This window comes from Miscanthus floridulus, chromosome 1 (genome assembly GCF_019320115.1).
Source record: "Miscanthus floridulus cultivar M001 chromosome 1, ASM1932011v1, whole genome shotgun sequence".
Taxonomy (NCBI): Eukaryota; Viridiplantae; Streptophyta; class Magnoliopsida; order Poales; family Poaceae; genus Miscanthus; species Miscanthus floridulus.
In genome coordinates this window covers 21,965,695-21,989,459 of record NC_089580.1, presented here as the reverse complement: position 1 = coordinate 21,989,459, position 23,765 = coordinate 21,965,695, and the positions used below count along the sequence as shown (strand labels likewise).

The 23,765-nt window shown below is 46.1% G+C and overlaps 2 protein-coding genes and 1 pseudogene across 2 annotated transcripts; 1 reads left to right on the top strand and 2 right to left on the bottom strand.

The window, feature by feature from the left end:
* Positions 1-5,805: 5,805 nt before the first annotated feature.
* Positions 5,806-6,270, bottom strand: LOC136453214 (peroxidase 45-like). The gene has a single exon (XM_066453801.1). It carries the CDS (start codon positions 6,268-6,270, stop codon positions 5,806-5,808), a length of 465 nt encoding a protein of 154 aa, XP_066309898.1.
* A 274-nt stretch (positions 6,271-6,544) lies between these two features.
* On the top strand, positions 6,545-9,645 carry LOC136475705 (uncharacterized). Its single transcript, XM_066473302.1, has 2 exons — positions 6,545-8,380; positions 9,350-9,645. The coding sequence occupies exon 1, from the start codon at positions 6,626-6,628 to the stop codon at positions 8,369-8,371; it is 1,746 nt and encodes a 581-aa protein (XP_066329399.1). The 5' UTR covers positions 6,545-6,625; the 3' UTR covers positions 8,372-8,380; positions 9,350-9,645.
* Positions 9,646-9,998: 353 nt separating this feature from the next.
* On the bottom strand, positions 9,999-13,549 carry LOC136475697 (serine carboxypeptidase-like 2; annotated as a pseudogene).
* Positions 13,550-23,765: the final 10,216 nt, after the last annotated feature.

Below are 23,765 nucleotides of genomic sequence, written 5' to 3'. Positions count from 1 at the left end.
TATCCTTTTAACAATAGTAAAAATTTGATACTCTTTTCTGTTTTTCACACTTTTAACTATTTTAAAACTATTTAACAAGGATAAAACTAAATAAATCTATAACTCAGTTATACATTATCTAATGAGTATGAAATTTTTACTACAGTTCGATAATATAATAATTAGCCCACCATAAAAATTTTACTACAATTCGACCATAGAAATAACAGCTTTGAATTAATTACAGAAAAGCATAGATCGAAAGCTACAATAAAAACTTTGTACTAAACATACCATATTATATATTCACTGTGTAGATCTACTCATGTGGAGTCCAAGAAATTTGGATTTTCTATTTTATGGTTTTTCTGTTATTTACTATGATTTTTCAAAAATTCAGCTAAAACAAATAAAAAATAAAAAGACAAAACCGCCTTTGAAAACCACCTATAATCGGGCCATGGAGGTAAAATGAATGGTTTTAAAAGTTGAGGGAGGTGGTTTACATGGTTTCCAAGTTCAGGGGGAAGACTAAACTTTAAGGATAGTTCAGGGAGGTAAAATGAACTTTTTCGGATGCCGAATCAACGACTCTTCGGCTCGAACGTCCATAAACGGACTGGATATAAGAACAAAACATTACCCATAGAAAAAAGTCTACTTTGTCTCCCTCAACTATCATAAAAGTCTAGAAAATCAGACATAACTCCTCCCCATCTTTTCAAACCACACATATAACCTCCCTGTTTCTCTAGGTGGTTTTTCTTTTTTCCTTTTATATTTATTTTGTCTAAATCTTTTAAAAAACCATAGTAAATTATATAAAAATCATAAAATAGAAAATCCAATTTTGTTGGACTCCACATGATTACATCTACACACTAAATATATGACATGATATGCTTTAGTACAAAATTTTTGCTCTAGCTTTAGATCTATGTTTTTTTGTGGTTAATTCATAGCTGTAGTTTCTGTAGTCCTATTGTGGTGAAATTTTTATGGTGGACTAACCATTGTATGCTTGAGATGTAGTAAAAATTTCATGCTCATTGGATCATACATGACTGAGTTATAGACTTATTCATGTTTATGTTTATTAAATAGTTTAAAATAATTAAAAGTGTGTAAAAATAGAAAATGTATGTTCTCTGTGTAATTTATTCGATAACGACATGATTATGTTAAGTGTTCATACGATATAACAATAGCAATATTACATAGAGAACACATTTTCTATTTTTACGCACTTTTAATTATTTAAAAATTATTTAATAAGCATTAACCTGAATAAATCTATAACTCAGTCATACATGATCCAATGAGCATGAATTTTTTTACTTCATCTCAAACATACAATGATTAGTCCACCATAAAAATTTCACCACAGTAGGACCACAAAAACTATAACTATGAATTAATCATAGAAAAGCATAGATCTAAAGCTAGAGAAAAATTTTTGTAGTAAAGCATACCATATCATATATTTACTGTGTAGATCTACTCATGTGGAGTCCAAAAAAATTGCATTTTCTATTTTATGATTTTTCTATAATTTACTATGATTTTCAAAGATTTGGCAGAAATAAATATAAAAGAAAAAGAGAAAACCACCTAGAGAAACTGACAGAGAGGTCATATGTCCAGTTTGAAAATATGTGGGAGGAGTTATGCCCGGTTTTCTAGTTCAGGGAGAAAAAACTGACTTTTGCGATAGTTTAGGGAGGCAAAGTAGACTTTTTTTTTCTTACGAACATGAGTACTTTAGTATTTTTTTTGGAACGAATTTGATTATAGTGTTTAGATAAAATATCAAGGTTGCGAATTTAAATTCCTTTGATCAGATATTCAGTCAATAAACATTCATATTTTTTTATAACTAATATTCATATTATTTACACCCAGGCTCTCGGCTCGGCCGATAAAAAAAATCAAAGTGGTTCGGCTGCTGATTTTTTTTTATTTTTAACACTTTTTGTAAACTAATTTAAAATCTAACACTGGTTTATTTTTTTTTAAAACTAACACTTTTGGCCACGCCTATTACCATGGCGTGGCGAAACGCCTGTGCCGCGCCATGCATGATGGCACGGTGGGAGGATGACGTGGCGTCGTCGTGGCCGAGTCTGCCGCGCCACCCATCTTGGCGTGGCTGTGACGCGCCAAAGCTAGTGGCGCGTTAAGGTCCAGTAAAAGGCCACGACGCCCCCACTGCGCCCGCCCTCGCCCTCGACCCCAGCGTACGCCGTCTCCGCCGTCAGGCAGCCGACCGCAAGGCGCCGCCGCCGTACACATCGCCTACGCGGCCTCCGCCGCGTCGCCTGCACCAGGCGCCGCCGCGCCAGTGTTGAGGCACCAGCGCCTCACGTGCGTCGCTGGCCGGTGAGGTCTCCAGCGGCCATCTCCTTCGGCTTGGGTGACCCCAAAAGGTCCCCGCTTGTCAAGGTAGCTCCCTCTCTCGATTTCTTGTTATTATGAATGTTATTTTAGTTAGGGTTAGTGATTTAAGATAGTTAGGGTTAGTGATTTAGTATAGTTAGGTTAGTGAATTTGTTTATTTAGGTAGGTAGTTTTTTAGGGTTTAGGTTGTGTGTTGTAGTATAGTTAAGGTTTGGTTAGGTAGTTAGGGTTTAGGTTACTGTTAGTTAGGACTTTGGGTTTAGGTTACACTATGAGAGGATACGACGAAGACATGTACGGAGGAGAGACTTCAACGAGACCCGTGGCAGAAATCTTTGCTCCGTTTGCAAAGAACCTGGTCACAAGGCTAGCAGGTATAGAAGACGAGGGTAACATGTCCATACATAAAAGTTGCTTATTTTTCTAGTAAAGTTGTTTAATATGTCTGTTAATGTTACTTTGAATATATACATGTGCTTTCATATTGTGTTCGTATTGCATAACAAGTAGTTTAAATTTTGCAATGCTACATAATGTTAATTTGAATATTGTTAATTTGAATATTCTAACTATTTGTTTATCAATTTATAACAGGATGGTCCATCCCACACAGCACCAGTTGTACCCCCTTCTTAAGGTGGAGTACAACGCCCCACACCGAGCACACTTCTTGACTGACACCGACGTAGAGGTGCCCTTGCCTCCTTTGAGACCCCGCACACACATCAGGGCGCACCAGTGGGACGAGCGTTACACGCCATACACACGGCGTGCCGGCTTCCTCGAGCTTGTCCGTGTTGTCAACTACGGTCTTCCGCCCCTTGACTCAGCACTACTTACTACAGCTGTAGACAGGTGCGAGTGCCTTCATTGCACGTAAACATTCTTATAATAAATTTGAGGCAACTAACAGTCGTTCTATTCTTATAATAGGTGGAGGCCTGAGACCCACACGTTTCACCTACCTTACGGCGAGATGATCTTGACCATGTAGGACATGAAGGCTATGTTTGGCCTTCGGTTGGGGGGACTTCCAGTGACAGGTATAGTTGACAACGATCACTGAAGGGAGCTAGTGGCTCAGTTCACTGGCTTTCTTCCACCGGACGACGAGGTTTCCAAGAAAAATAAGTGAGCAATTCAAGCCTATTTAATACGTGCATTGCTTTCCTACAGCCATCGTGTCTCATTTTCTTTGGTGAATTTCAAGAAAAGTTCCGGTGTTTCGTCGTCGTGGATCACAGAGCGCTTTGATTACTTGGACCCATAGTCTGATGATGCTCAGATCGACAGGTTCGCTAGAGTGTGGCTCTGGCACTTTCTTGGTGCTTTTCTATTCCCAGACGCCTCGGGCAACACCATCAGCTGGATCTTTCTTGACATACTACGCCAGCCGTGGGATAACATAGCGGCGTACAGCTGGGGCAGCGTAGTCCTGGCATGGACGCATCGACAGTTATGCGTTGTCTGCCGTCGCACCTCAGGGTATGCGAACCTTAGGGGTTGCTCCTACCTACTCTAGGTTTGGTGTTGGAAATGATGGCCTGTTGGGAGGCCCCTTGTTACTGGTTTACCGGTAAGTACTTCGGTTCACTATATTCTTCAAGCCAGTTACATATGATGAAATTATTAATGGCTAATTCATTATTGTGTTCAATGCAGCATTGGAATGGGTAGGATATACTCCCTACAGCTCCGTATATCTGGACGCAAGCAGAGTTAGTTAGAGGGAATACGAGGCGCAAGTATAGGGAGTACACAGACTGTCTTGACGTCTGACACAGCACCAGGTTATGCTCTATTTACTATCATACATGCATCTTGTTCGATGTATACTATATCACAACCTAACTCAATTATAAAATATTCAGATGCATTGGTGTCCTTGGAATGCTCCGGAGCTCCAGTACTATCTGAGTCCTGTCACTAGGGATGAGTCAGACGAGTATCGCTGCAACGTCCCTCTTATTTTCTTCCACGTGGTCGAGATTCACTTGCCCATCAGGGTTTGTAGGCAGTTTGGAAGAATGACAGGCTACCTACCACCGCTTTACTCCACCAACCAAGAATTGCATGGGTACGTTATCGATTAATAACAAAGCTATAATTCAGAGGTGTGTATGGTACAACTAACAATCGTTTTGTTGCAGCTATGACCGTAGAAAGAGGTACAAGACCAAGGATTGGTGCGTGATACACAACGCGTACATCCAGTTGTGGCAGAACAGGGACCGGCAGCCGGTCGATGTGGGTCTCCCACACAACCAGCACACCTTCGACGAGTATATGCGGTGGCTTCATAGGTCTACAAGGACACATATCAAACCCCCGTACACTGAGAAGGCGATTAACGAGGATGACAAGGAAGATGTGATCGAAGATGTGTACAACGTTGCCACTAGGGACGACACACAACTACAGAGAGCCCCGCTTCAAAGATACGTGGTAAGATACTCGAATGGTATAATTTGTTATCCATTTGGTATTAAGTATGTGTACTAAAACTGTCCAACCACGTTTCTGTACCCAGGCGACACAATTGTCAAGGCTGTCCAACGAAGCAACGTTTTGGCTTCACGAGTCTAGAGGGTAGGGGCCAGACGTTCTCGAGGCTTTTGTGAAGGTAAACATAAACTTGTCCGTTCCGAAAATATTTCTTTAGTATATATGCGTTTGGGAAATGCACTAACTTTAACGTCTATTTATGTAGAAGGTGAAGCGGAGCTACAAGAAGCTAGCTCAGAAGTTGAGCTGCATGGACACTCCTTGGGTGGAACCCGATTACCCGACGTGGTCGGGTGGCACGTCTTCTGGCTCTTTGAGGACACCAGTCGGCTCTTCTCAGCCGGTGACAGTTGTCGCTTCCGCAGTGCGTACACCACCACATCATAGCGTTGGGAAGGACCCTGCAAACGAGGACGACGACGACGACCCCCCGGGCTTCCGCATACAGCACCACCAGTGGGACGATTGGCAGCAGGACGAGATCGACATATCTCAGCTAGGTGGTGCCCCGCTTGGTACCCAAGAAGCCTAACAGGTAGTAACAAAGGTAGTTTCTTTAAATACATAGGCTCCATAAACTAACGATCATAAAGATTATAAGTAATCGTGCATATCATATACTTGCAGGGTATGAGCCGTACGCTCCGGCAACGCGACCATATCGATGTTGGCTACACTCCCAATGTGTTGCCTACAAATCCAAAGAGACAGAGGCGTCCGAGAGATCCTTACACTCCTAGGACTTAGTTGGTTATGTCGAACTTATGTCGAACGAATATTGTTGTCCGAAACTTGCAGACTCATGAACCAATAAAAATGTTATATGACAACTTGTCAACTTGCGCACGGACTCCATTTATTTGCTTCATATTCGTTTCAATGCGTCGCGGTAGCACTGCCGGCGAGATTAACTAGCAACTAGTTCTAGAACCGGCAGTCGCGGCGTATCTCGCCGCCGATGGCCGGCGTCTTGACCCCGATCCTCCCGAGCTTGGTCATCGCCGCCACGAAATCGTCGAAGAAGGCACCCTGGTTGGACGCGTAGTAGTCGACCGTGCTGCGCGACCTCATGTCGAGGTAGAGCACCTGGTCAGAGCCTAGGAGGCCCTTGCCGACCTGCAGGTTCCGATAGAAGGCGTTGTCGAAGCCCACCGACGAGGGGGCGAGGAAGGCGAAGGCGTTGGGGTCGGAGCTGCAGGTGCCGTTCAGCTGCGACGCGAAGCCTGGGTACATGGTCGCGTCGCTGCCGATCCTCACCGCTAGCAGCTCCCGTTCAATTGCAATTGAGGCTGGTCGCCTTCTGTCTGCGTCCAGGTCCTGCTGCACCGTGGGCCTTGGCGCGTCAGTGCCGCGCCGTGGTCTATGGCGCGGCAGACCCTGCCACGTCATCGGTCAGCATCTTGGTTGACGTCACGTCATCCTTCCGCCGCGTCACTATGCATGGCGCGGCACAGACGTTTCGTTTCACCGCGCCATGACAATAGGTGCGGCCAAAAGTATTAATTTTGGAAGAAAAAAATAAAACAGTGTTAGATTTAAAATTAGTTTAAAAAAGTGATAAAAATAAAAAAAAAATTCCGGCTGCCGCACGCCCGTACCGCGCGGACGCGAGACATACAAGAAGACTACCCCGAGCCCCCGACTCCACAGATGCGGCCGGCACTCTTCCCCCCCAACTCTGCCCAAAAATTTAAAATCCTTTTCGCTTCCCTCTTCCCCGAGCTCCGACCCCCGAGCCCCCTCGATGGCGGATCCGCCGCCTGTGCTCACGCTCCTAGTGAAGAAGGGCCCCTGCGAGGGGAAGACCCTGCAGCGCCGCGCCGGCGCCGCGGCGCTCCGTGTCGGCCGCGTTGCCAAGGGCAACCACCTCTCCGTGGGCGACGCGGGCGCGTCGCAGAGGCATCTCTCCGTCGAGTTCCTCCCGCCGCCTGCGGCCCGGTGGGCCGTCACCGATCTAGGCTCCTCCAACGGCACCCTCCTCAACGTTACGCCTCTCGTGGCCACTATCCCCGCTCCGCTCTCCGACGGGGACCTCATCAAGATCGGGGAGACCACCGTGCTCGCCGTCTCCATATCGACCGATGCAGGCCCGGGACCGGGCCCCGCCGCGACTAGGCGTTCCGCGCGCAACGCGGCGGCGGCGGCGGAGGCGGAGGCGGAGGAACAGGGCCCCGCGGTTTCTCGCAGGGCCGGACGGAGGAAGGCCGGTGCGGCGGAAGCCCCTGAAGCTGGGAATGAAGTGGAGGAGGAAGCTGCACTCCCGACTCGCCGAGGCGGGCGGAAGAAGGCTGGTGCGGCGGAAGCCCCCGAAGCTGGGAATGAAGTGGAGGAGGAAGCTGCACTCCCGACTCGCCGAGGCGGGCGGAAGAAGGCCGGTGCGGCGGAAGCCCCCGAAGCTGGGAATGAAGTGGAGGAGGAAGCTGCACTCCCGTCTCGCCGAGGCGGGCTGAAGAAGGCCGTTGAGCCCGCTGGAGTGGAGACGGAAGCGGAAGATGAAGAGGAGGAAGCGGCAATACCGAGCCGTGGCAGGTCAAGGAAGGCTGCAGTGACGTTCGTCCTTCCGCCACAGCCGCAAAACACGAGGTCAGCGAGAGCTGCTGCAAGAAGAGGTGAGGTGTTGGGGTGCGAAAACGACGAGGGGGAAGTGGTGAGGACCGGAAGGGGGCGAGGACGGGTTCCAAGGGCAAGTGCAAGGAATGGTACGGGTGTTACTCCCGAGGAGGAGGAAGAGGAGGGTGAGGTAGCTGTGGCCAGAGATCAGGAAGGGACAGCCGCCGAGGGCAAGGGTGAGGTGGTGCCGGCGGCTGGGAGAGGACGAGCAAAGAGGGGCAGAGGAGGCCGAGGCCGAGGCCGCGGAAGGGCTACGAGGGCAAGTACAAAGAAGCAGGCTGAGGATGCAATTGTTGAGAACGATGAAAATGAGCAAGAAGAAAAGGATATGGCTGATGGCAGAGAACGAGTGGGGAGTCCATTGAGGGTGTTGGCTGTGAATGATTGTTCTGAAGAGGATAAGGTGGCAGCTGAGGATGACAAGTTGGATGGAAACTCAAAGGCATCCGTGGTGGATGAGAAGATGGTGGATGTGGAGGAGGATGCGACATTGACAGAGAGGGCAATAGAGGGGAGGGTCAATGCTCAGCATGCTCCTGCTGACAATGGTGGTGTGGAAGAAGAGGAGGTGAAGAATTTGAGCAAGGGAGGGGAAACTGAATTAGATCAGGAATTGAGGGAAAAAGTGTCACCTGGGTCAAAGAATGACAAGAGGGAAGCTACTGGTACCAGTGGTGAGAAAGGCCATGTGGGGGAGAGCAAAGGAAGACACAGATTGGAGAATATGACATTGGGGCAGTGGTTTGTTCAGATTGAGAAATACCTTCTAGCAAAGAATGCAGAGGCTGCTGAAAAGGCGATAGCTGAAGTGCAAGAGAAACATCGGCGGTTTTGTGAACATGTTAAATCGCTCAAGCTCAACAAGAGTCCTGCTCCTTGAGATTCCATGGTACATTCAGCTATAACTGAAACATTGTCCTATTATTACTTCTGTTCATGTTTTTTTCAAGAATCAATTGCAATTTTTGCAAGTGCCCCTAATATATTTGTTAAGCATGAACTTTGCTATACTGCAATGAAATATTCTTGTGAGAAATGTTGAAATCTTGTGGTTAAATCTTTCAAGTTTTTGTCCTATTGTGAATGCTGATTATAATTACAAATTTTCTTGTAGCAAACAACTTGTTTGCCAGTGGCAAGGGGTAGTTGGTAATTTTGATGCTTAGTTATGTAAAGAGAGTGTACTGTAGTATAGGCCTTGTTTGGCACAACTTGTAATTGTGCAGAATTTTCTTTTATAGAAGCTGGTGAAAAGTGTATTTTGATTATTCAGTTAATTCCTAGTCTGGTTATTGATAAGCTGCTGCAGAATCATGTTGTTTGTCACAGCTTCTGCTTTGTCTGTGAAAAGCTAAGAAATAAGCCCTGCCAAGCAGGGTATAGTTCTTCAGGGACCTTTTTTTTTGTACATGCTTAGTTTTCTTTTTCTTATTATACCACATACTTGAACTATGCCTTTGTGTTGCTGACAAATTTTATGGTCCTGTGTGCTGGATTTCATGAAAGTCATGGTGCACAGTTCACCTGCAATATTAGCTTGTCTGACCCTTTGCTACCATGAATATCTAATTAACAAGAACCATTTGTGTACAAGAATTTGGCGGATTCTTTTAGGATATTGTCCACTGTTTTGCCACCTCTGATTCTCTGAATGATTCAATAAGGGTGCTTGAAATTTTGTTAATTTTTTTGCACAGTTTCGTCAATCGCTTATGAAATTAAGATAAATCTGTTACTTCAAAGTTTTCTTTCAGTAATCCTGCCCAACTGAATTAAACCTTGCTACTTTTTAATAACTAACAGATTGCTTATTTGACTATTATCCACAAGTTGCTTAAGCCTGCTATGTTCTCTACAGGATAATCTGGAAATATTTTGGACAGCCTAATGTTGGATGATTTGATGACACCATCATATCACAATGAAGACAACAATGCTGAAGCGTCGCAGACTGTAGGTTTGTGGTGTAGCTACCAGTAGCAGGGTGGTATTCTTCGAAGTTGTTTATTCCAGGCTTAGTAGTTTGCTACTATTCATGAATGTGACGAGAATGTCGTGCTAGTATGTATAAAGCAGTAAGTTAGCTCCACTGAATTCTCTGTTGCATTCAGTAGGGTTCTTATGTCCTGAACGGCTGAACCTCTATGATAGTTATCTGCAATATATCCTTTTATCTTGTGTCTCGGTTTATAATGCAGATATTTGGAGGATTATTTGTCTCCATTCCACATGCTGACATGCGAGTTTTTTTCTCTTTGCTACTAGTACTTGTTTAGGAACATGCTATTCTTCTGCTTAGAGACCTCAATACCATCGGAGGCACTGCATGAAAATGATGTGTGAAGCGTCTTATGTACAAGTACAACATAGGATCTGATAGTTTATTCCTCTTTATTTACTTGCTTACCCATTGTTTATGGCTTATGCGAGCTTATATCCAATGCCAATAATTAGTGAACAATCACTGTAGATGGTTCTGAGATTCTGACTGCAGTCGTCCACATTGTGAATTCAGCCTAACTAACGGACGAGTAGAGAGGCAAACATACAGAATGATTTTTTTCTCTTGAAAGCGTAGGAGACATACGTTTTGTTATAATAATAAGAAAACGAGTCTAAGAATCATACACACCCATTTGGGTGAAGTTCAGTACACAGGAGGATTTGCCAGATAAAACAATGCTGTTGAGATTGCGTAGCACTGACCATCGTTGGGTACTTGGGAGTTGAGGGCAAAACAGATGTCTCAGAGAGGCTCACCGTCCAGCCACCTTTGAGCCATCGCAAAACTTTCTTCAGGCTGGTATTCTGGAGTAGTATGACCGCCACCCTGCACAAGCAACAACGCATTAGGTTACGTCTGATTACCTGATCCAATCGTGAAAACGTGCGTGAGCTATCGACAAAAAAATCTGATAGGGATTAGGGACATAGCTACCTTCACTGTCGCAAAGGTCAAATTGTTGGCGTATGTTATCGTAAACCTGAACAGGATAATTAAAGAAAAAAAAATGCAAGTGATGTCCCTGTCAGAGAGCGGATTCCAGACGATTGGATTGTAATACAGTTTTTATTTGGCAAACATTTGTATATTCAGCAGGTGAACTAAACCCCCTGTACACGTCAGTGTATGTAAGAGAAAAGAAGAAGGGAGTTAGATGACTTAACCCAGCAGCCTGGCCCTTGAGGTGCCACGCTCTCCAGTCATCAACTATGGAGAAATTCAGTGATCTTATCCACGCTTGCGTGCCGAGGAACGGTACCATAAGGTCATGGTCTCCACTGCACCCACAAAGATCGCAATGGCATGACATGGAAGAAGGTTCATGCCCAGGCTGAGGCTCAGCTAGAAAGAACTGTTCTGAATTCTTGGATGCTCACCTGTACACAAGCGCACGGTAACCTCTGGTCGTGAGGTTTAAATGGTACTTGATGCTGCTTGGGAGGTCATTTGCGTAAGGAAGCCCTTTGATGCACCTTATCCATTCGCCAACTGTCCCCTTTTCAAGATCGTCATATTTGCATCATTATTTTTTTGACGTAAATATTTGCATCATTATTAAAGCCATTAGTACAAAAAATGTCCGATTATGCGTCCTAGAGAATCATTAACCACAGGCCCAGTTTCAAAAATTAAGATATATTATAATACTTGACTTTAGAGTCTGCTTAGCAGAAGCAGTTTTATGACAAGAACATATTCAGGAGTACAATCTGAAAAGAAGTACCTCCTTCCGTTTCAAAGAAAAGAAAAGAAATACCTCCTTGATCCCAAGAGCATCCCTGGTAGTATCGTTGTTCATCCAATAGTAAGCCAGGTAGTAACCATATGTCTGCAATTTCAGATGAATTCTTGCTAGAAGAACGGAGAGGGTCACATCACATCATCAGAGCACATGCAGTTGTAGAGACCAACTTACAAAACAATGAAGTTTAGGACGATCCGGCGGCTCATTTAGCTGTATAGATTCTTCTGATAGAACCCTTCTTGAATCACCATTATATTTGGGTTTTGGCGTGGCTACAGGACATACATCGTACAGGATATGTGCTTTTGGGATTTCAGAAAGGAGCTGCAGTGAAATTAGAAGGCGGCATTGGTTACATTACATGATGAAAAGAAATAAAAACAGGTCAGAGCACATGTATCTTTCTTACATTGTTAATAGTGAGCAGCACCCTCAGCGCACAATTTGTTTGCAGGGTTTACATAATCTCCTTTGCAATGCTCCACTGCAGCCTTTGTAAAAGGAAAATGGAAACATTCTACACAAAGATTACGTTGGACTTGGTCAACATGTGTGGATGTGGAATTACGTACCTCGTATAGCTGATCAGATATGATTCCAAAGCCATGAGAAGCTGGAATCACGAAGTTTTCATCAAACCTAGAGTCTGTTACAGGATTGCCAACTAGATAGCCCTGTGAAATTGTAAATAATTGTATAAGCACAACAAAGAACTAGACACATGATCTCACACTATTTTTACTCCTTTTTCTTTTTCTCCATTTAAATTGTTTGAAGGCCAGAGAAAAAAACATGCCTTGAGATTGATGCGAGGCTGCTGCCTTTCCTCAATTCCTGAAGCATAGTGTAATAAAATTCAAGAGTCAGCTTTATGATTTGTAAGGGAAAGCAGACCTTTTTATACATTTCTAAAAGAGGAGTTTCCTTTGAACAAAATTTCAGAATGGTATTCGAAAATGAATAAAGAAAAGGGTAGCATACCAATCATGTTTACTGAAAATTAGAATATCATTGGGTAGCAGGATGCCAGTTAAATTGTGAAATTATTTGCGCTTTTTCGTGTATCTTGAGGACTTGAGGTACGTGGAGCATTCAGTAGTTTACCTTCTGAAATATACTGCGCAATAAGTGGAACCACCTTTCCAGCATACGAATCCCCACCAATGTAGAAAATATTCGAAAGATACTGCGGATGATCGATGAACCACTACATAATAACCGTACAGAAGTTGGCAAGTAATTGAGGTACACGGTTCTTCCATCGAAACACTTCATCATCAGGGCTGTAAGAGACCAACTATGCTTATTTTCACCTGCTTCAGGAATGTGACGATTTGCAAAGACGATGAGTAGTCTCCTACATCGTAGCCTTTGGGATCCCGCGCATACGAGAAACCAGAGCCAACAGGGGAATCCACGAAGAGAATACTTGCCATCTGAAACCGTCAACAAGGCGCAAACTGAATTGAAATGAGGCTTTAGGAAGAGAGTTTTTTCAGGACTATGAATTGATGTACATCACCTGTGTCCATGAATATGGGTTGTAGACCAACTGCGGCAGATTGCTTTGGTGAGGCGTATAAGGTGCCAACACAAATTTTATAGGACCTGTGCAAGAAGATGACACAATTGGATATATATTCTTAAGCCTTTTTAACATCTACATATACAACATGAAAAACTACCTAGTAGTAGTAGGGGTGGGGGGGGGGGGGGGGGGGGGGGGGGGGTGGGGGGGGGGGGGGGCATCAACCGGCTTATCAAGCCCAAAAACCATTAGCCGACAGCTCGACATATTCACACGAGGCGTTATAGCATTTAATTTAACGGCCAGAAGATCGCTATGGATGGAACTAACCTACTTCAAAGGCGAGGCCGCTGAAAACAGTGCAGCGTGGCCCGCCGGTGAGCCACAGGAGGACGGGGTCCGTGCGCGGGCTCCGCTCCGACTCCACGAAGTAGTAGAAGAGCTCCGTCCTGGTGTCGTCGTCCACGCCCACGTATCCGGTCTCCAGGTAGAAGGGCAGAGGGCCGTCGAATCCCGGCAGGTGCGTCACCACCGACGACGACGACGACGATCCGCGGGACAGCGGCAGGAGGAGGAGGTAGCAGGCAGCGGCGAGACGCAGCAGCAGGGAGAGATGGCGGCGGCCGCCTCCCGCATGCATCGGAAGTGTAGGCTTGAAGGCCATGCTTGGGATCGTGTTTGGAGGTGTGATGAATGGAGAATGCTAGAGTTCGGTTTGGGAGAGCTGCAGTGTCGCGTCGGTGGTTGCTCCAAAGAAACAATAAATAAATAAATTGGAAGTGACCCTGGCTGATGAGGTTTCACAGGCAATACCATCAATGATCTGTCCTATACAAAGATTTTTTTATTGGACAGCCACGGCACGGTTCGACGCTTGAGTTGGGTTCGATTTTACTTCTGACAACGAGCAGTCGAACCGTAGCCTTCTCGGTTTGCTTCTCCCTCGGTTCGCTTCTCCCTCGGTTCGCTTTTGCAGTACACTGGAGGTGCCCGGTGATCGACCTCATCTCGTTTTTTTCTATTTTATTTTAAAATGAAATACAAGGACGATAGGATCATCGAGGAATCACGTCTCGATCATATATCTAAAATACTAAACTGATAAATCTCAAGATTGACAAAGTTATTATAAATACCTTGCTGTTGAAGAGCATGTCATGACGTTAAATTCTGAAAAAATTCAAAAAAAAAGATATAAACACTCATATCAAATCAAGAACTTAAACCTAGATGTCTAGATGAATTGACTATCATAAAAAAATCAGACCAGCCGAGTTACACTCAATTCGTTCGAGACATCACACATAGGCGGCCATCGCCTTGCGATCTCGGGCGGTCACCCGGGCTCGTTGGTGAAAGTGCAAAGAAAAATTTTAAATCCATATCAAGAGAAGCACTATATTTTTTAGGTACTTGTCGCAAAAAAATATTTTTTAGGTAAATATTTCTACATAGTGAAAATCGTTAGGGCTCCTAAGAATTTCAGGCTCCGCTACTGACATCACATCTTGACCCAATTTAACAGAAAAAACAGCACATCTTCGACCTTAGTTTAACTTTTCTTTTCCCTCTTTTCCATTTGGAGCACAAGCTACTCTCTGCCCGAAAAGATATATTATTCTAGCTTTATTTTAAATCAGATAATTATATGTTTATCAAATCTCTTAGAAGAGTATTGATTGTTATAAATTCAAATTTATATAAAAAGATTCATCATGAAATATATACATTCATGGCAATATTTTTCAATATATTTAGTCAAACTTAGGATGTTTTTATATTTCGACAAAAACAATGACAGTAATTGATAATATTACTCGTGGTGCGCGTGTTGCGTACGTGCATTAATTAGCTTTAGCTTTCGACAAAAAATAATGACATTAATTAATAATATAGTGAACTCGCTGCGTACGTGCATTAATTAATTAATTAATCAAAAACTGCACCATTAGACTGTCTTCAACAACTCATGCATCACGGCATGCCTAAAATGCCTACTCCAGGTTGCTTTATTGGTGGAAAACGTGGTCCAAACGAGGGACCTATTTTAGGTGGGACGGGATGCACGACCCAAGTAAGCGTCGCCTCTCTCCTCGAACCCAAATCTCTAGCGCCGGTGGGGAGAGGACGCCACCGCGCGTGGGGGCCATCTGTGCGGACGTCGAGTTTGGATCCGCCGGGAAAGGGGCGCCGCTGAAGAGTCGAGACGGCGACTAGAGGGGGGTGAATAGTCTTTTTTGAAACTTAATTACGTTGGCTAACCGAAACAAGTGCGGAATTAAAATTATCGGTCTAGCCAAGACTACACCCCTCTATATATGTTTACTAGTACCTTGCAAAGATACTAATTATGCAACTAAGATGCCGGGCTAGCTAGAGCTCTCCTAAATAATTCTAGGAGCAAGGTTACACAAACATATGCCACTAGTACTTTAAGTAACAAGAGAGCTCCTACACATGCTAGTAAGCAAAAGCACAAAGCCAACTAAGCTCGCTAGCAATGCTCAATAACAAGGCAACCAATGCCTAATTAGAGAGCGCAAATACTTAGCTACACAAACTAAGCAATATGACTAACAAGGTTACTAAAACCAAATTAGCCACGCAAGGGAGCTACTTCTATGCTACACAAGCAAGAAGGTAATTAGCAAGCTACACAAGCTATCTAATTACAAGAGCAACTACACAAGCTTAATATGTATAAAAGTAATTGCAAGCTTGTGTAATGGGGATGCAAACCAACGGGAAGAACAAGGTTGACACGATGATTTTTCTCCCGAGGTTCACGTGTTTGCCAACACGCTAGTCCCCGTTGTGTCGACCGCTCACTTGGTGGTTCGGCGGCTAATTAGCATCACCCGCTAAGCCCGCACGTTGGGCGCCGCAAGAACCTACCCCTTGAGTGAGGGTAGCTCAATGACACGTTTTACTAGAGTTGCTCTTCGCGGCTCCTGCGGGGCGAGCACAATGCCCCCTCACAAGCACTTCTCCGGACCACCGCACAAGCTTCTTGCGGGCTTCGACAGAGACCACCACCAAGCCGTCTAGGAGGTGGCAACCTCCAAGAGTAACAAGCACCACCGGCTTGCAACTCGATCACCTAGTGCCACTCGATGCAATCTCACGATACAATCGCACTAGAATCACTCACTCACACAATCAAATGATCACTATCAAGTATATGTGTGATGGAGGGCTTCCAAGCACTTACAAGCATGGACACTAAGTCCCTTGAGGTGCTCAGCACCAGCCATGGCCGAAGGCCACTTCTATTTATAGCCCCAAGGGCTAAACTAGCCGTTACCCCTTCACTAGGCAAAAATCGTGCCGACCGGACGCTCCGGTCGTGTTGACCGGATGCTGGACCTCAGCGTCCGATCGCTCGCAGATGGCCACGTGTCCTGATTCCAACGGTCACTTGACCTGACCGGACGCATCGATAAAACTGATCGGACGCTGAAGCCCCAGCGTCCGGTCGTTTCCAGTAAGCTCCCCGAGGCGTATTTCTTCGATCGGACGCGTCCGGTCCACCTTGACCGGACACAGACCAGCGTCCGGTGCAATATCCTCGGTACTGTGCAGACCCGTTAGTTTGACCGGACGCACGCTGCCAGGGTCCGGTGCTTTCAGACCTAGCGTCTGGTCAGTTGACCGACGCCAGCGTCTTCGCGATCAACTCGTTTTCACTTCTAACTTCTTCACCCTTGCTCCAATGTGCCAACCACAAGAATTTGCATCCAGCGCAATAGAAAATAGGCATTCCATTTTTCCGAAAGCGCCGAATCCCAGAGGGACCCAAACCCATCTCAACCCTGCAAACACCACCTCCTTTGTAAATGTGCTAATACCACCAAGTGTACAACACCATGTGTATGTGTGTTAGCTTTTCACAATCATTTCCTAAAGGATGTTAGCCACTCAACTTGCCACGCCACTCGATCCTAGCGATGATGCAAAGTTAGATCACTCGAGTGGCACTAGATAACCGATATGCAAACAAGTTTGCCCCTCTTGATAGTACGGCCATCTATCCTAAACCCGATCATATACTTCTCTACACACCTATGACCGGTGAAATGAAATACCCTAGGTTATACCTTTGCCTTGCGCATTCCATTCCATCTCCTCCAATGTCGATGCAACACATGCACCAACACGATCAACAATGATATGATCCACTTCATATCATCACGTGATCATATTGGTTCATCGATCTTGACTTTACTTGCTCTTCACCATTGCCATCGTCCATCGGCACCAAGTCTTGCTCAAGCTTCACCACCACGCGGTCCATCACTCCAAAGCCTTCGACTTGCCCTTCACGCTTGCAACCGGTCCATCAAGCCAAGTCTTGTCTTGATCTTCTCCATCTTGATCACATGACTCAATGTCATGTCTCATGTGCATTTAAGCTCCTTCATCATCACATGTGTGAGCTTTGCAACATTTCCAAGCCATTTTCACCTTCATGGCATATGTTGCTCACACACATGTACATGTGGACTATTCACCTGTGTATCTCACATAAACACAATTAGTCCACCTAGGTTGTCACTTAATTACTAAAACCAAACAAGGATCTTTCAACCACCACGCCCAATCGACCGGATCCGCCTGCAGCTGACCGGAAGGGGAGAGACGGCGAACGCGGTGCGCAGGCACGGGTGGTGCGCCCCGCCTCGGCGTAGGGTCCTAGCAAAGGAGGAGGACGAGGCGCCAGTGAGGAGCGGGGGCGCCCTCTCGCCGCCGGATCTCGCAGCCACCGGCGCGAGGAACTTGGCAGCGGTGAAGGACGCGGCTGCACGTTGTAGAGGTCGGCGTCCGGGTAGAGGTAGTCATCGATGGAGAGCTCGGCGATGGTGCGGACGTCCTCGCCGTACATGAAGAGCGCGAGCACAAAGATGGCAGCCACCAGCGTGGTGATCGGGGAGCAGCCCGCTGTGGCGAGGAGGGAGCATGCGGAGGAGGAGAGCGAGCCTAGGAGGCCGAGGCCCCGGGGGTGGTGGTGGTGGGTAGCGGCGAGGGGTCGGAGGCCGAGGTGGAGGTGGAGGTGGGCGGCGGCTGCTTGGCCATGGCTGCTGCGGTAGGGAGGGGGTGGTGTGGTGGCGTAATGCCGCGCCCAGGCTGGTGAGTTGCGGGCAAGCAGTGAGTGGATCGGTGGAGGCGATGCGGGGATAGGAGGGAGGATGAGGTGGCTAAGGTAGAGGATGGTAGCACCGCCGTGAGCTGCTCGCGCATGGCGACGGGGGCGTTGGCCAACGCCATGGCGACGAGCGAAAGGGGAAGGAGATGGGTGGGCGGCAGAGAGACCGAAGAAGAAGAGGGCTGATTTGCGTTGGCTGTTGGAGAAGTTAAATTTTGGGTGCGGATCCTTTTACCTGTGCATGACCCAAACTAGAGAATGGGTGTTGTGTTTAGGTTATTATTGTTGGAGACAGTCTTAGTACACCTATTTTCAGGAGGGTTAGACTGTCTCCAACGGCTTACCTGTATGGGTACCCAAACCCAAAATAGGTATTGGATGGTACTGTTTCGGTCTCCAATAGATTACCTATATGCGAGACGCATTTTGTGTTGCAGCAGACTCACAAACCCAAATATAAGTATTTTCTCTCCTGAATACTCATTTGTAGAAAATGTTCTCCTTTGGGTCCTGTTGTTGGAGAAGACCAAAAATATGTATTGAACCCTTTACCTGTAACGCTACTCAAACGTGAAATAGGTCTTGTATTTACCTGTAGCGCTAGCCAAACGCCCTATTTGTTTGGGTTTGTTTGGCTGATAAGCCATGGCTGAAAGTACTGTTGACTGATTTAGTGTGAGAGAAAAATATTATTCATTGGTTAAAAAAGTGCGGTTTATAAGCCAAATAAGCCAAGCGAACGTGACGTTAGTCGAATGATTTGAGTTGGTGAGGTAGGTAAGTAGGAGTACTAGTACCTGGGACCCAGATTCAGTGACTTGCTAGACGCTGTGACTTCCGTGGCATCTCAGATTCTCAGGCGTTGAAATCGAATCCAATGGCCCTTGGTAGTGATTCAAAGAAAAAACAAAAGGGATGGGAGGGAGGCAGGCGACAGAATAGAACCACGGAGGCCCTTGGTGGTGAAATTTTTACATTTTGGTCCCTTTTTAAAACTTTTTTTACAAAAAGACCCCTGCCAAAACTTTTGCTACAAATAGACCATTTTAAGCGTCTTAGGAAATCACACCGAGGTATGAAGGTCGGCGTCGACTGACACGACACCGAGTCCTTGCCATGTCACCGACGACTCCAGGGCTGGCGCATGGGGCCCAGTATGTCAGCGTCGTGTCAGCCAACGCCATAGGCCTAACTTCGGCGCAGTGGGGAGTCACGCCGAGCTCTAGGCACCATCCGGCGCGCGGCCCAGGCGACCCAACAACGCTTCGTGGGCCAAGAGGTCGGCGTGCGATCAGCTAACGCTGAGACGCTAACCTTGGCGCGGCCTGACTCAACGTCGAGGTTCGGTCAGTTGAGGCCACGCTGTGGCCCCCTTCTTCCTCCTCCCTCCATTCAGAACCAACAGGTGGCCATTTCCCACTCCTTCTCTCTTCCCACGAACTCTAAATCCTAAATCCAGCCTTACTCGTGGTTGATCTACCTTTCGTGGCTCGGTCCATGTCCATCCTGAACCGCTTCCGCCGCCTAGGTCCTCTACTCTTCCAGAGTAAACCAAGATCAGCCACATACTTGGGGCCATCATAAGTAGGCCATTGACTCTCATCAAGAAATGGCTCGAACTGAGGATTCTAGGTGCTCATTAGGTTCCTCAAAGAGAACTCCGCGGCCATACGGGGAGGGACCTCAGCGTCAACACGTCTAAGGCGACAGGCTGTAATCATGTGGGAGCAAAGCCTATGGTATATGGTTGGTTTTCCACACGTACACTTGTTCTCATTGATCACTACTTTATGTTTTCGAGCACCCCGGTCTTCACCACCAATGTTAGTTCCACCACCCTCTAGAATCTCATATCCATGGTTGATCGGATCGAAACATGAACCCTTCTGTCGTTTAGACTTTTTCTTTGAGAAAGCTAGTTCCTAAGATGCTAAAAGTGGCCAAGCTTTGCCTGCTATCCATAGAGACTTCGCATGCTTCTTCCTCGAAATGAACCAAGCATTCAACTTGTAGAAGGTGAATGAGGCAATAGCAGTCACAGGCAGACCACGACAACCTCTTAGAAGGCTATTGAACATCTCTGCCATGTTACTAGTCATGAAGCTCCATCTTCAACCTCCGGTGTCATATGCAAGTGACCACTTATCCTTCGACGCCATCAACTCGCTCAAGAATTGCCTGCCATCAACATTTGTGGCTAACTTCAGGGCATCTAGCTTGTCTTTGAATAATTGAACCTCTTGCTGCCTGCAAACCTCCTCAAATAATTTGAAGTTGTCCTTTGTGTGATCACGCCTTATAAGATTCTGAGCAAGGTGTCTGGTGCACCACCGGTGATGTATTTGGCCGTAACCAGGAATCTCTTGTTCTACGGCATTCAGAATGCCAGCATGCCTATCAGATATCACACAAACATCACGTCTCAGACCAATTACCACTTGTCTTACTAGCCTAAGAAACCAACACCAATTATCCGTGTCCTCCTTCCGGACAATCGCAAAGGCCAATGGCACAAGCTGGTCTTCTGCATCTGTCCCAATACAAACAAGCATTGTGCCTTCAAATTTCCCTGTAAGAAAGGTCCCGTCAATTGAGATGACGGGCCTACAATGCTTGAATGCTTCGATGCTCTGCCCGAACGCCCAAAAGGCCCTTCCAAATACCTGGCTACCATTCCTTGTTTCACTCTCGTTAGGTAAATACTCGAAGTGTATCCCAGGATTTACATCCCTCATTGCGTTCTACATTACAGGGAGGCGCTCATAAGCTTTTTCCTAATTTCCAAATATTATTTCCAGTGCACGCTGCTTTGCCCTCTATGCTTTTCCATGCTTGACATAGTAATTGTACCGTTGGAAGATGATCTCAACCAACGCGAACACCGTAATGGTTGGCATATGCTTCACCACGGGGCATAACTGCCTTGCAATGAACCTAGAATTGAGCTGCAGATGGTTCTCTTCTGCCTCAGCAGTGACACAAACATGTGGTTGCTTCATTGAGGTAATCTTCCATCTGCCTGCCTTCGTCTTCCTAGCACATACTCTCCAACCACACTGTTGTTCTTCACAAGCAACAGTGTACCTCTTCTCCTTGAATGAATTGATGACCCTAAAAGGTCGGTTGTGTACAATGGAGTACTCTTGCAACCATGTTTTTAACTCATTCATGGTAGCAAACAATATGCCCTTCCGTATGATGAGGCAACCGCTAACATCAGGCACTGTTGTATTACTTGGCCCACCATCAGCTACTGCCCTATGACCATGGCTAAGGTCCTCGAAATCACCAACTAGTGGATCTCTCTAAGGCAAGACCCTAGACAATATCTCTATTTCTCTAAAATTGAGACAATCAACAGGGCGATCGTCATCAGAGTCTTCGGCTATCTCCTCTACGAAGGATTCATCATCTCTAGCTATCTTCATATCAAAACGGTTCGAAGCCCTAGCATCACCAAAGTCTTCTTCACCACTAAGATCATCTTCGTCGCTAAGCCCATCCTCAATAGAAAAGTCTCCACTAGCGTCGTCCAAACCTTCTTCTGCATCACCAATTACATAATCATCATCCTCTTCATCACTATCATGATTGCCCTCACCATCAGCAACCGCATTCTCCTCCTCATCTCCACCGCCCTCAAACCAACCTCTATCACGCTCGAGCGATCCAAACACTTCACCATCACCGTAGCCTAGTTGTGTGACAAGTATTTCTTCTTCAGACAAAAGACCATAACCTATGTGAGCGAGGAAAGATGGGCATGCTTCGAAGTTATTATTTCCTAAGCCGGACTCCTTACTTACTACTAAATCTAAAGACCGCACTTCTGATGCCAATACAACTGCCTTGTAATCATTTCATTCAGACTCGCTTGTAATTTTGAGCAACCGCTTGATCCGAGGACCCTTCGACGACCCAACATCTATGACACCTTCAAACTGAACATGCACGTCTCCTTCATTCCAGCCTAACTTAACCTTCACTCGCTCCACTAACTGGGTCAAAGATGGTGTTTCAAAAAAAAATCAACAACTCCTCACACATGTCCAGAAATTCCAAACTATCATCTCTTGTCCTAACAATACGGCCTCCATGATGCAACCTCACTAATTTATCCATCTACAGCCATCACACAACAAGTAGTGTCACATATCAATATATCATGCGAGTTTCAATCCAATGAGTAGAAACTAAAATATATCATTTCATCTTTTTCAACCCCAACAACATAATCATTTCTAGCCATAAAAAATTGAAATCTAATGACCAACAAATAATTAAAATACATACTAACCCTAATGACCAATAAATAACTAACCCTAATGACACCTCCAATAAACAAAGAACCCTAATGATCAAAATATTTAGAAACCAAACTAACCTAACATGTTCAGCACATAAAACAGTTAAACAACAATGCACTCAATCAACCTAAGCCATACATTTTACAAATGCAAATACACATATACCAAAACACCATACACCTATGATTCCACATGATTAGAGACAATGCAAGCACATCTACGCGTATAGATTGGAGGAGGGAAGGGACCATTACCTCGAGGAAGCTTCGGGAGACGAGATCCGGGCACCTAGGGTCGCATTTGGGGGTTAGGGTTTCGTGGGGGCCGTGGGGCGCCGTCGAACAGAGAGCCCATGCTTTCAGAATGGAGGGAGGAAGAAGAAGGGGGCCGCGGCGCGGCTTCAAGAGTCCAGACCTCGGCGTTGAGTCGGGCCGCGCCGAGTTTGGTGGCTCGGTGTTAAGTGACCCCGCGCCGAGCTATTGGGCCACGAAGCGTTGTTGGGCCGCCTGGGCCGCGCGTCGGATGGTGCCAATAGCTCGGCGTGTAGTCCCACCGCGCCGAGGTTGGGCCTGTGGTGTTGGCTGACACAACGCCGACGTGTCGGACCCCATGCGCCACCGTGTCGCCGTCGACCGGGGTCGTCCGTGACGTGGCAAGACCTCAGCGTCGTGTCAGTCGACGCCGACCCTCATACCTTGGCGTCATGTTCTAAGACGTCTAAAAAATAGTCTATTTTCAGCAAACGTTTTGGCATAGGTCTTTTTGTAAAAAATGTTTTCAAAAGGGGCCAAAATGCAAAAATTTCACCCCTTGGTGTGGGAAAATAATTCTACGCACTCGTGATGTACAGTGGTACCTGTGGTATCCGGAACACGAGATCGTCGCACTGCATGGACGTGCTTAATTATAGCCTTGCTATTATTTTCTCTTCCCCGTAAGAACACGCCGTTGAGGTCAAAAACTAGTCAAATCTTGCAAACTTCAATAACTTTCAAACTATTTAGTCTAGAGTATTTCTAACCGTCTTTCTAAATCTCATTCTCTAAATTATTATTTAGAGAGACATTTGCATAAAAATCTTTGAGATCTTTTACAATGATAGGAGAAGTACTTGGTACCTCCCACATCTTTCATCTTTTTCCATTTTCTAAGTAATTAATTGATAATTTGAATTATAGAGGGTATTTTAGTAATTGAGGTTGTGCCCTTCTAAAACCATGCTTACGTGGGGTTGGTAGCGCATCCAGTATACGTGCATGATACGCCTTCGATCGTATCAGAAACGTGTCGGAATAAATAAATAAATCCAATAAATCACGATACAGCGAGCAAATACGTATCAAGGCAGACTGCCGATACGGCCCAGCCGCCGTCCGCCCGCACAAGGTTTGATGCAGCACGGGCCCACCGGCTGCCGGCCACGCGCTCCACCATGTTGGCAATAAGCAACGCACCTCCTCCACCACGCCGGTGAAGAAGATCCGCCATGCCTGCATCGAAGCATGCACAAGCGCAGCACCGACGAGGGCCCTTCCTGTCGGCCACCG